Raw genomic sequence first — 13,690 nt, forward strand, 5'->3', positions numbered from 1 at the left:
CAGAGCCAGAAGATGGGGGCGGGACTTCCTTGACCAGGCCTTCCTGTCAGCAAAAGTCCTTTCCCTTTTGTGAGGACTTTTACTAGCCAAGGGGCTGTGGAAATTACCAAGGGACCAGGGCACCTTTGGCACGGTTCTGCCGGGGCTTTTTTTTTTTGTAGAAAAAACCCAGCAGGGGCTCATTTGCATATTAGGCCACACCCCAACACCAAGCCAGCCAGAACTCCGTTGCTGCTCAAAAAAGCCCTGAGCACTGCCATTGCGACCACCAGGGAAGAGGGGAGGGACGGTGGCTCAGTGGTAGAGTAGCTGCTTGGTAAGCAGAAGGTCCCAGGTTCTATCCCCAGCATCTCCAACTAAGAAGGGTCCAGGCAAGTAGGCGTAAAAAACCTCCGCTTGAGACCCTGGAGAGCCGCTGCCAGTCTGAGTAGACAATACTGACTTTGATAGACCCAGGGTCTGATTCAGTATAAGGCAGCTTCATGTGTTCAATGTAGCTGTGAGCTTTTGGATGAAGCTGTCTTCACTCGCTGCGAATGAGCCAACTTCTTAGTCAGCCGGAAGAGCTGACTTACCCCGAGAGAGAGGCTGAATGAGGCCATCTTGCCACCTCCTCCTTATTGTGGGTGTGTGTGTGGTGGGTGGGAGTGGTTTCATAGTAGAATTGTTTTAACTTATGTTGCTATCTGCCTTAAGTGTCACTTTGGTTGGTGTGGTAGGAAGGCAAGACATAAATCAAAACGTGTAAGTAAGTAAGTAAAATTTTATTTGTATCCCGCCCTCTCCCGCCGAAGCAGACTCAGGGCGGCGAACAACACAATGACCAATGGTACATTAATAAATGGAACAGTAATAAACAACACAATGACCAATGGTACATTAATAAAATAATTAATACATGGTCCTTCTAGAGCAGGGGTGGCCAAACTGCAGCTCGGGAGCCACATGTGGCTCTTTCACACATATTGTGTGGCTCTTGAAGCCCCTCCCCACCTCATCAGCTGGCATGGAGAAGGCATTTGTCTCGTTAAGTCACTTCTGCACGCCAAGCCAGCCAGCAGCTTGGAGAATGTACTTAAAAGTTAAACTTGCTTTCTTTCCTCCTCCCCATCTATTTCCTTCCTTCCTTCCTTCCTTCCTTCCTTCCTTCCTTCCTTCCTTCCTTCCTTCCTTCCTTCCTTCCTTCCTTCCTTCCTTCCTTCCTTCCTTCCTTCCTTCCTTCCTTCCTTCCTTCCTTCCTTCCTGTCTTGCGGCTCTCAAACATCTGGCATTCATGTCTTGCGACTCTCAAACATCTGACATTTATTCCATGTGGCTCTTCTGTTAACCAAGTTTGGCCACCTCTGTTCTGGAGGCACCTGATTCTTTCAGGACAAAAGGGCAGCATGGCTGTTTCAGTAGTTGCTCTCCCCTGCTGCTGCGGTTTCCCCTGCTGATTGGATCAGCTGATCAGCAGGGGGCGGGGGAGGTCGGCCTGGAAAGTGCTTCATGGCACCTTCCCCGACCTTAAAGTGGTGAAAATGGGGACGGTGAGGCTGCGTGGGGGGGGGGGGGGCGGCTGCACAGCCCACTTGGAAACATCCACGGACCGGTCCGTGGCCCAGGGGTTGGGAACTCCTGCTTTAAGGGAACCTGGAAGTGTGACCATCATGTTGTGGATGGGGCATTTCAGCTTGAAAACCTTGAGTTGTGATGCAAGGAAGTGTCTTGTCCAGGGCTTTTTTTGTAGCAGGAACTCCTTTGCATATTAGGCCACACACCCCTGATGTTGCCAATCCTCCAAGAGCTTACAGGGCTCTTAGTCCAGGGTCTACTGTAAGCTCCAGGAGGATTGGCTACATCAGGGGTGTGTGGCCTAATATGCAAAGGAGTCCCTGCAACAAAAAAAAGCCCTGATCTTGTCCTAAGCCAGGCCAGTGGCTTCCTCCAGATGAGCCCTACACGTTGGTAGCAGGTCTCCGATGGGTCTTCCCAGCCCTGCCACCTCAAAGCCGAGGACTGATCTTGGTACCCATCCAAACCCCTAACGATAGCAAGGGCTTATGCCTAGGGTGTGCCGACACATAAACACACAGTCTAGATCCCGTCCCAGTGTTAACCCACATGTTGTGACAAGGCAGGCTACGTCCTGTGGCTTCCGTAGCCGACTCGGCTCTCGGATTTATTGTAGGCCACCGAGTTCTGCAGGTGGCACCCCGTCTTGCCGCTTCCGTGCGCTCCTGCATAATTGCGGCAAGTGCCAGGCCCTTCTTTCCCCTCCTCCGCAAACCTTTGCAAACAGCAGGCTCTCCCCCTCCCTCTTGTTTTAGGCTCTCCCCCCCGCCCATGCTTTCTCCTTTCCGCTCCTCTCCCGCAACGGCTTTACTTCTGCAAAAGCGTTAATGGACCTTGTTTTCTAACAGCAGCCGGGCTAACAATCCATAACTCTCCGCGTCATTATAGCTCTTAGCAAGCTTTTAATGGTTGCTGCAAAGGGCCGAACACCAGCCCTGGGAATGTAGAACCGGAGCGTCGTGGGGAAAAAAAAGATCTGCGGGAAGCGGAGCTTGATCCCCTCTGTGCAAAAACCTCTCCTCGAGAAATGAATGTGCGTGATAGAAATCTAGGATTAGAATTGTGGGCTCTTTCCGCACCCCCCCCCCCCTCAAATGTGCTTAATTTACATTTTAATACCCTGTCTTATTGAATAACGTCTGAGCAGCTTCGGAGGGGGAGAAAAAAGTCATGAGTTGCCGTGCTATTTCATTGCACCTTGCAGGAGGCTGGTAATTGGCGATCTGTCAGCGTTTCATTAATGACCACTAATGCCCCAGCAGGCTGCCTTTTCCCCCCAGAAATCCACTGTGGCAGGTGCCTGAAGTTTCGTGTTTTTCTGCAGGTGGAGACTGGAAAAGAACGGTTTGTGTCACAGCTTTGAAAGCGGAGCGAGAGAGGGCTGGATCCCAGTCTAGGCTAACGGGGTCTGAGCTTGCCGAGAATTGAGAAAGGGAGAGATTTTGGAGTCGTAGCGGATAGCGCAACCAAAGCATCAGAGCAGCAGCGGAAAAGACAAACCGTGTGACCCAAGGGTGTCAAACACGCAGTTTGGGGGCCGAATCAGGCCCCCGGGCAACTGAGTGCCATCTGCTTCCTTCTCCCTTTCTCGTGCTTCCTTCTGCATCACCGCTTGCTTTGCCAGGCTGGCTCCTCCTGGGACATTGGCAGCCCTGCTTTGGAGGCTGGGGGCGGGGCCGGTGACGGCTGCAGGGATAAGGTCAACAGAACGTTGGGGTCGTCATTTAAAAACCAGACCTGATATACATTCATAATGGAGACAAGACATGCTTATCAAAGCGAATATAAAGTTTGCTAAGAAAACATCAGGAAGAGGTACTTGGGAATGAAAGAAACCAAAACAATGCATTCTGCATGACTGACTACATCCTTGCAGCTCCATGGCTATCATCACTGTGGTGCTCCTTGACTTTCTTCTTTCCAGAGAGCACAGGGACTTAGAAGTTCAGCTGTTAAGCTCGCATACAGGATCAGAGACTTCTTACACACAAGGTGCTAACTAACCAATAGCGAGGTTACAGGCCAAACCATTTCCTTCTTGGTTTTCCCGGGCTTTCTACAGACAGCTTCTCATTGGATACAAACTGCAAATCCATCATATCCTGTTTACCAGCAAAGTAACATTTGTTCACCCTAGACTGGCTGCAATGGAAATCACTTGAGTTCAGGGCTTTTTTCTTGTAGCAGGAGCTCCTTTGCATATTAGACCGCACACCCCTGATGTAGCCAATCCTCCAAGAGCTTACAGTGGGCCCTGTAAGAAGAGCCCTCTAAGCTCCAAGAGGATTGGCTACATCGGGGAGGGGGGGGGACAGGGCGGGTGTAGCCTAATATGCAAAGGAGTTCCTGCTACGAAAAAAGCGCTGCTGGGTTCCAGCACAGAACCTGCCTGTGAATCTGCTCACTTCCCCTTTTCGGCTTGTATTTATGCAAATCTCCAGCACTTGTTCTTCACTAAGAAACTGAGCCTGCTGTTAACATCCTTCAGCTCAAGCAAGTGAGAAAACATCATCTTCAGATGAGGAACAGTTTTACCCAGGGGTCGTTCTGTAGAAAAATAGGTGGCAGAGCTCATTAGCATAACTTCCACCCCCCCCCCCCCAACAGCCAAAAGCAACCCGATTCAAGAAAAGAGAGCCTCGGGCGAGCGAGCCAGCCAAGCAGGCCTCGCTCACCTGGGGCTCTCCTGGGCTGCCCCCCCCCCCAGTCAAAAGACCAGCAAGCCTCCCATCACCCCAAAATCAAGAAGAAGTAGAGAAAAGGGGTTAATGAGGGCTGCTGGGGGTGTGGCAAAGCTCCTGGTGGCTGGCTGGCTGGCTGCCCGCTCACCTAATCCAGGGATTGTTATGCAGCTGCACCTATTATTCAATGGATAAGGTTGGTGGGGAGGAAGAGGGGAAACCATCAGAAAGATGCAGGAGCTGTGCTCCTGTGAGCTCCTGCTGAATCCGAGGCCTGGTTTTACCCTTGAGTAAACACCAAGTCTGGTTCCAACATCCAATGGTAGCTCTCCAGATGTTTTTTGCCTACAACTCCCATCAGCCCCAGCCAGCATGGCCAGTGGCTGGGGCTGATGGGAGCTGTAGGCAAAAAACATCTGGAGAGCTACCGTTGGCCACCCCTGTCCTAGCTGTATTCTGTTGATCTGATGGGAATCTGTGTTTGACTTTGAAGGAGGGCCACAGTTCCATGCCCTGACTGGCATGCAGAAAGTCCCAGGTTCAATCCTTGTGGAAGACCTTTATTTGCTCAATCCTCTGTTCTCTCCCCTGAGAGCTGTTGGGTCTGGTTTAGGATGGTTGGTCAGGCAGCTATCCTTACCTTTACTTAGCAGAGTGCTCCTTCTAAGCTCAGCGCAGCAGTGTGGCCTAGTCTAATGGTTACCACCCTCTCTCACAGATTGCACAGAGAGCCCTTTGCTTTAAGTCAATAAACCAATACTGGTGGGTTTATTAACAGAAACAACATAAAAGTGTAGTGGACAGAAAAGCGTGACTAAACTATTCTATCTAACTGGATGGCTTGGATTGCAGTAGGCCATATGCTCAGTTCAGTTCCGGAGGAGAGACACCATGCTGTTCCTCCTGATGCATGTGGGAAAAGAAGAAGGAAGAGGAGGAGAAGAACAGACAGAAAGAGAGTTCCCTGAGTTACATTCTATTGGTTAGAGGGGTGAGTGAAAGCAGACAGACGGGATGGGGACTGATATTGAACCTAGCTATCTGAGTAGCTCTGTGGTGTTTGTAGTTTTGGAGGACTGAGCAAGGAGCCATTGCCAGTCTGTTCTTCTAGCATGAGCATCAATAGTCTCCTTGGGCCAGCTGCTGACTTCCAGTCCATCCGCAGATCCACTGCGGATTGCCAGAAATTAAACAAACACACACACACAAAGACACACACTCTGTTTTTGAACTTAACATTGAGAGGACAAGAAATTAGTTTTCCTCAGACATAAACCAGACGCTTCTTGGCTTCCGAAGCTTGCTCCAAATTTCATTCCTGCACAATTGTGATGTTTTGCCATGTAAATACTGTCTGTTTGTGTGTGTTTTGCTCAGAGAGAGGCTTGGTGTGAAAGAGTGCGTGTGCAGAGCTCGAGTGAGGTGCTGTGGCATGCTCCAAGAGAAGCCTCCGTTCTGAGTGGACGTTGTTAGCCAAAGCGGCAGATAATTCTGGCCTCCCTGACTTCTTCAAGGGCAGGCCTGTCTTTCCAGGCTGAATTAATTTTGCTTTCTTTCGTCTCCTTCCCTTTAACAGGGAAAAGGCGTCTCCCGACCATCCCCTGGCGCTGAGGGCAACCAAAGACGCTGAGATCCGAGACGCTTTCTTTTCAACTCACCTCACGGAACTTTGGGGGGGACGGCAACCGCAGGCCATGGCTCCGTCCCAGCCTCAATGACGCAGCTTTGGCAAGTGTGGAGATGAGGCCATCGCCATGGTTGTCCATCTCTTTTGTGTCGTTCCTCCTTTCTGTTCTTCTGATCGCCGAAGAAGAAGCCGGAACAGTGGGGGACCCTGAGGAAGCCGTAGAATTGGCCCCGCCCACCTTCATCAAGTTTTGGGTCATGAGGCTCTTCTGCTTTCCACTGTTCAGTGCGTAGGTTCTGATGAATCTAGAGACTTCTAAAGACACGGTGCTGAGGAGCCATCAGAGGACAGAGGCGGGCCGGCTCCTAGGAGAGGCCCTGCAGACCGCAACAGTTCTTTGCATGCGCCTCAAAACGTTTCTTGTGAATTGGCTTCTGTTTTGTCGCTCGCTTGGCCTCGCAGGGAAGGTGTGCAGAAACAAAGAATTATCCGTTCCCTGCAAGCGGAAAGCATTCCGCGGAGGTCTTGTTTCAAGGAAGGAGGGAACTTTAAGATGGCAGCAACCAGAATTGGTGCGGAGGGGATAGAGATGCTGGGTCTCTGTGCTACAGTTTCATTACAGAAAATGGTTGGAAGGGGAGAGAAGCAAGAGACCTTCCTCTCCTCACAGTTGTCTTTTGAGCCCAGTCTTGGGTTTGTGTCTTTCTGCCATGCTTGCTTATCCATAGACAGATGCCCCTCTGTTTGTCAGGGTAGTTTGGAGGGTTGTGGCACTGGGGGAAGAGCTGTCCCCCCCTTGCCACACCCTCCGTTTTAAAGTCTGTGTGTGTGTGTCATACAGTGTGTTGTGTGATGTTTTGTGGTTTGTTTTATTTTTAGTGGAAATGTCTGTCTCACTGTATCCTCTTGGTTTTCTTGATGGATTAAACTCGTTGCTTAACCCTTGAAACTGTGTATTGTTGTTTCTTACATGATTCCTGAGCTCTCTGTGGGAATAAAATTCTGCACCCTTCCTCCTACCCCCCAACCCCATAAATAGCTTCCTTGTATTCTTCATTAGTCCCTGGTGCCAAATAGAGATTTGTGAGAATGTTTGCTTTTTGGAGGGTTCACCCGTGTTCCAATAGACTAAATCAGGCGTGTCAAACATGCGGCCCGGGGCCGAATTAAGCCCCCAGAGGGCTTCAATCAGCCCCCCGAGCAATTGGTTGTCATCTGCTTCCTTCTCCCTCTCTCTTGCTTCCTTCTGCTTCACAGCTTGCTTTGCCAAGCTTACTCAATTGCACAGGAACTACAGAGCAAAACCTCTATTTTCTGCATTGGCTGAGGCTTCTCCCTTGGGGAGGGAGGGGGGGAGGAATATTTCGCTTTGCCAGGCTCCCTCAATTGCTCTTTGGAGGGTTCACCTGTGTTCCAGTAGCCTAAATCAGGGTTTCAAACATGCGGCCTCAGCAGAGCTACTGAGGCAAGCCTCTTTCCCTTCTATTGCTGAGGCTCCTCTCCCTCTTGGTTCTCTGGGGAAGGAAGGAAAGAGCCAGAGCTTGCTTTGTCCAGTTTCCTGGATCACACGGGAGAGATACAAAAAGCACCTTTAAGACCAACGAGTGCTAATTTTTAAAGCATGTTTTATTTTAAGCTTTTAAAAAACCTTTGTGTTTGTCTGTGGCCTTTATAAAGTTTATCTCTCTGCTACCTGGCATTACATTTGATGACGCACATGGCCTCGCCCAACAAGGTCTCATTTCTGTCAGATCCGGCCCTCATAACAAATGAGTTTGACACCCCTGACCTTTATGCTCTGCTGTGAAATATATCAAGTGATGCTGGGTGAACCTCTTTAAAAAAAAAAGAAAAGGTCAAGGTAGTCCCTGTGCAAGCACCAGTCGTTTCTGACTCTGGGGTGACGCCGCATCACGATGTTTTTACAGCAGACTTTTTTTACGGGGTGGTTTGCCATTGCCTTCCCCAGTCATCTACACTTCCCCCCAGCAAGCTGGTGTCAATTCGGCCGGATTCAATAACTAGTCTTTGGTTGAAACAAAGTTGCTAGTTTATTGAAAGTAGAGCTGAAGACCATGACAGAGATTGAAGGACTGGGGTACATAGACATTAACCAAGCTTTTAAGGTATAGATCAAAGGATTCCTACGGGCGGGGCACTCTATGCAGTATATTTTCACACTAGAATGTTACTCCCTCATTCCCAAGCTAAGGCCTTGGCGTTTCGCACTCCCACAGACACCCGGCTTGAGAAGGCTCCACTATCTTGTTCACATATCAGCATTTCAAAGCAGACTACACAACAAAGGCACAGCTAAGAAGAGGGGGGAGGGAGAGGTAGCTAGCAGCATATCGGTGTTCAGTACAAGCCCAGAATCCTTGCTTCTGAACCAGAGTTAGGCAACATGTTCATAAGAATACAGCAGACTTGACAGCTGGGGACTCATTTGACCAACTTCGGAAGGATGGAAGGCTGAGTCAACCTTGAGCCGGCTACCTGAAAACCCAGCTTCCGCCGGGGATCGAACTCAGGTCACGAGCAGAGAGCTCAGGCTGCAGTACTGCAGCTTTACCTCTCTGTGGGGGTTGGGGGGCTTTAGGAGCCCCACACTGGCTCCTGAGCTGCAGTTTGGCCGCCCCTGCTCTATGGTTTGGAGGAATACTTTCCCTGCTCTTCATCAGCAGTGCATATTATTGGGACAGACAAGCTTGCAGGAAACGGGGAATCCTCCCTGCTTGGTAGAGCCATGACCCTTTGCCATGAGGGAGTATTCCGCCGCTCTCCAGTTGAGGCCCATCGTTCAGCTTTCAGCTGCCACGGATGAGGCTAGCAGGGGGCTGGCAGAAAGCCACTTAGCATTGGATGTGGAAAGGGCCGTCAAGTCACAGCCAACTCATGACAAGCCTGTACGGTTTTTAAGGCAAGAGAGACTCTGAGGTGGTTTGCCGTTGCCCACCCTTGCATAGCAACCCTGGATTTCTTTGCTGGTCTCTCATTGAGAGCCAGTTTGGTGTAGTGGTTAAGTGCACGGTGTCATGAGCCCTGACGAAAAGGAGCTGGAAGGGTTAACAGACCTGGAAGAGTTGCCAGCCAGTTTCTCAGCTGAACAAACAGCAGCTGGCCCATCAATCACTCTCCAGGCACCAGCTGTTGACGATCAATCTCCTCCAAGCTCCCCCCCCCCCATCTCAAGAGTTCGAAGCAGGCGCCGGAAAGAACTTTCAGAGCGAAGACATGAGGTAGCCGATGCTTCAGATCTCACAGCCCTGAGTTCTAGCAGAGTTACTGCTACCAGGGAGCAGGCTGATTGAGACTCCCATATAGCTCCCACCCAGGACCTGGTAACCTTGTGGAAGCAACAAGTCTATTCTCTGGCTTGCATCCACACTCCTTCCTGATCCTGACCTGCTTGATTCCTTGGCACCCTGACCTTTTGGCTTTTGGACATTGACTTCTGATTCCGGTTTGTGATTCTGCATTGGTGACTTGGCTCCTGCTTGACTTCCTGGACTTTGTCCTTAGACTGGCTTTGGACTCCTGCCTGCCTGCACCCTGGGAACGTGACACATGGACTCTTAGCTGGGAGAGCTGGTAGCAGAGATTTGAGCATGTACGCGTTGATCCGTGATTGAATTCTTTGTACTGTAGCTCCAGTTAAAACAGCATTGAGAGAAGACTGACGAAGGGTGAAGGGTGAAACCAACAAAACCGTAGGAAATCCAGGAAATACGGTCTTTTGAACTCTTTGTGAAAAGTTGTGCAGAACGATGCCGTTGTCTCCACCCAGATTCTGAACTGCAAGGAGCGGTTAAAGGCAGTGCTTCTGAGACGTGACTTTAGAAAACAATCTGGGGGAGCGTCGGGTGGGTGTTCGTTCTATAACTTTGCTGTATGGACTTATTATAAACTGTGCACTAAATGTTTGTTTACACACTTTTTGTGTGAGAGTGATAATTCAACCAGTGAGGTTTTGAAGGATATATTGTGCTTGATACACTGGTACCTGTGCTATTGTATTACTTCTCTCAAGGCTGTTCTGCTCAAGAGCAGTTCTGGGAGAGCTCTCTCAGCCTCGCCTACCTCACAGGGTGCCTATTGTGGGGAGGGGAAGATTTGTGAGCCGCTCTGAGACTCCTTTGGCTAGCAAAGGGTAGGGTATAGATCCAATTTCTTTCTTTCTTTCTTTCTTTCTTTCTTTCTTTCTTTCTTTCTTTCTTTCTTTCTTTCTTTCTTTCTTTCTTTCTTTCTTTCTTCTCTCTTTCTCTCTTTCTCTCTTTCTCTCTTCTCTCTTCTCTTCTCTCTTTCTCTACTTTCTCCTCTTTCTCTCTCTTTCTCTCTTTCTCTCTTTCTCTCTTTCTCCTCTTTCTCTCTTCTCTCTTTCTCTCTTTTTCTCTTTTTCTCTTTTTCTTCTCTTTTCTCTTTTTCTCTTTTTCTCTTCTCTTCTCTTCTCTCTTTCTCTCTCTTTCTCTTTCTCTTTCTCTTTCTCTCTCTTCTCTCTTTCTCTCTCTCTCTCTTTCTCTCTCTCTTTCCCTCTCTCTCTCTCTCTCTCTTTCCCTCTCTTTCTCTCTCCCTCTCTCTCTCTCCCTCTCTCTCTCCCTCCCTCTCTCTCTCTCTCCCTCCTCCCTCCAACTCCTAACCTGGGCCCACCCTGCTTAGCTTCCGAGATCTGGAGAGAACAAAGCTAGCCTGGGCCATCCCAAAAAGGTCGTTTTCGTTTTGCTTTATTTTCGCATACGTTCGTTGTGTTGCCATTGTGCCTCTCTTCTAATTTTTCTCTTTTGTTTGTTTCTTCTGTGCTGTTTATGCACACAAACATGAGTCAGTTCTCACATCACTCGATCAAATTTCATTATCGTCGACGAGGAAAGAAGATCGTTTCCTGAGCTTTTGTCAGAAGCTGAGATTTTTTTAATCAAAACCTCCACTGAGCCTGTGTGTCGTTCCAACAGAGCGCTCCAGTTCTTCTAGCTCTCTTCTAGATGCTCTTGCTGAAAGGAAAACGCAGGGCATAAAGGGACAAAGCCAATATCCTCAGATTTTGAAAGCTAAGTGGGACCAGCCCTGCTTAGTACTTAGATGCAGGGGTGGAATTCTAGCAGGAGCTCCTTTGCATGTTAGGCTCCTTTGCAAGACTCCTTTGCAAGACTCCTTTGCAAGACTCCTTTGCAAGACTCTTTTTTGTAAGCTCTTGGAGGATTGGCTACATCAGGGAGGTGTGGCCTAATATGCAAAGCTCCTGCTAGAATTCCACCCCTGCTAGATGGGAGACCAAGGAAGCTCAGGATTGCTATGGAGAGGCAGAAGACGGCAAACCACCTCTGAATGTCTCTCGTTTTGAAAACTGCAGGATTGTCGCAAGTCAGCTGTGGTTTGGCAGTGCTTTACACACACACACAACCATGCCTTCCTCTATCATGTCTGCAACCAGCTGCAGCAGAGAATCTCTTCTCCATTAGGTATTTCGAATGGTCTTTGCTGGAAGTTGCTTTGGGAACCTTGAGTTCCTAGCAGGGGAGCGCAGCTATCGTATCCTCTGAGCCAGTTTGGTGTAGCGGTTAAGTGCACAGACTCTTATGTGGGAGAACTGGGTTTGATTCCCCACTCCTCCGCACGCAGTCAGTCACAAGTTCTCGCAGAGTTGTTCCTTTCAAGAGCTGTTTCTGTCAGAGCGCTCTCAGCTCCACCTACCTCACAGGGTATCTGTTGTGGGGAGGGGGAAGGGAAAGGAGATTTGTAAGCTGTTCTGAGATGACTCCAGGTAGTGAAGTGCGGGGTATAAATCCAATCTCCTCCTTCTCCTCCTCCTCCTCCTCTCCTCCTCCTAAGAACGGTACACTCCTATCTTCTTCCACCGAGCTTGCAGCTTCAGGAGGGACACACACAGAGCGGTGAAGGAAGACTACAGATTTATACCCCGCCCTTCTCTCAATCAGAGACTCAGAGCGGCTTACAATCTCCTATGTCCTCTCCCCCACAACAGACACCCTGTGAGGTGAGTGGGGCTGCGAGGGTTCTCACAGCAACTGCTCTTTCAAGGACAACTTTCGATAGCCTGGGAGGAGGCGGCTGAGAGGTGATATGATCACCATCTTCAAGTACTTGAAGGGCTGTCGTATAGAGGATGGTGTGGAATTGTTTTCTGTGGCCCCAGAAGGTAGGACCAGAACCAATGGGTTACAATTAAATCAAAAGAGTTTCCGGCTCAACGTTAGGAAGAATGTTCTGACCGTTAGAGCGGTTCTTCAGTGGAACAGGCTTCCTCAGGAGGTGGTAGGCTCTCCTTCCTTGGGGATTTTCAAACAGAGGCTAGATGGCCATCTGACAGCAATAAAGATCCTATGAATTTAGGGGGAGGTATTTGTGAGTTTCCTGCATTGTGCAAGGGGTTGGACTAGATGACCCTGGAGGTCCCTTCCAACTCTATGATTCTATGATAGCTATGGCTAACTCAAGGCCATTCCAGGAGCTGCAAGTGGAGGAGTGGGGAATCAAGCCCGGTTCTCCCAGATAAGAGTCCGCACACTTAACCACTACACCAAACTGGCTCTCTAGTTAGGGGACACCCGCCTAGCCAGCCAGATCAGCCGAATCAGTCCTGGCGATCTGTGAGATGACAGTGTGATCACTCTTGCACCCTAACAACCACTTTCACCACGTATAGTTATACATCCACAGTATTCCAATGTATCTCTCTTTTAGAATAGTGTATCAGAGTAATGTTTTTTGTATTTTTTGTACACTCAAATAAGGGATGTTATTTGGCTGTTTATCTCATTACATATACTAACCCATCTTTCACTATAGAAGATAGAAGAAGATATTGGATTTATATCCCGCCCTCCACTCCGAAGAGTCTCAGAGCGGCTCACAATCTCCTTTACCTTCCTCCCCCACAACAGACACCCTGTGAGGTGGGTGGGGCTGGAGAGGGCTCTCACAGCAGCTGCCCTTTCAAGGACAACCTCTGCCAGAGCTATGGCTGACCCAAGGCCATTCCAGCAGGTGCAAGTGGAGGAGTGGGGAATCAAACCCGGTTCTCCCAGATAAGAGTCCGCACACTTAACCACTACACCAAACTGGCTCTCCTTTTTTTCCCCTTTTTTTTCTAACGGCAAACTAGAGTGATGTTTATATGTATGTTACATGTTTAAATTAAACCTCTGAGAAATCTATGTCCTCATTGTAACCCAGAACTAACATTACGGCAGACTCTTATTTATTGCACTTCGCACCTAGGAAACTTAATGACATAGACATCAAGCTGCTATTCTGACTTATATTGCCTTCGTTGTTGTTTCAGCCCAGTCAACAAAAACTAACCATCGCCAGACCCCCAACTTGTGATTCTTTTAATCTGCTTAAAAACATTTCCATGATTTTGCATACTAATTCACTCTCTCTATATGTAGGACTGCTTGCCATTCCATCCTATTGTCTGATGAAGTGTGCTTCTAGCACACGAAAGCTGACATTCTGAATAAACCTTTGTTGGTCTTAAAGGTGCGACTGGACTCCTGATTTGTTTTACCCTGGCAATCAGTGAGGTGACTTTGTGATCGCCCTCACAACCCTACTTTGGGAACCAACGCCGGCTGAGAAGCGAGGGGGGAATTGACACCACGTTTGTAGCAAGACCGACAACTGAGAAATCCCACGCCAGTTATAGCGGCCGCAAGAATCACCATTGCTTCAGTATGGATATCTCCTTCACCTCCCTCTTTAAGAGCCTGGTACGATAAAGTATGGGATCAATTTATTATGCATAAAATTTCGACTTTTGTGAATTACAACTTTACAGGCTCGGAAAGAGTTCATAATAAATTTAGAT

The 13,690-nt window shown here is 48.9% G+C and overlaps 1 protein-coding gene across 4 annotated transcripts in view; it reads left to right on the top strand.

Annotated features, from left to right (window-relative positions):
* The window catches only part of RPH3AL (rabphilin 3A like (without C2 domains)), a 93,229-nt gene extending 86,418 nt beyond the window's left edge, over positions 1-6,811 (top strand). For all 4 annotated transcript variants that reach the window (XM_060258823.1, XM_060258821.1, XM_060258824.1 and 1 more), the window contains one exon: positions 5,812-6,811. In XM_060258823.1, the coding sequence (XP_060114806.1) occupies positions 5,812-5,846 (35 nt within the window). In that variant the 3' untranslated portion in view covers positions 5,847-6,811. The remainder of the gene's footprint in view (positions 1-5,811) is intronic.
* Positions 6,812-13,690: the final 6,879 nt, after the last annotated feature.

The sequence above is a fragment of the Heteronotia binoei genome, chromosome 18 (genome assembly GCF_032191835.1).
Source record: "Heteronotia binoei isolate CCM8104 ecotype False Entrance Well chromosome 18, APGP_CSIRO_Hbin_v1, whole genome shotgun sequence".
Lineage (NCBI taxonomy): Eukaryota > Metazoa > Chordata > Lepidosauria > Squamata > Gekkonidae > Heteronotia > Heteronotia binoei.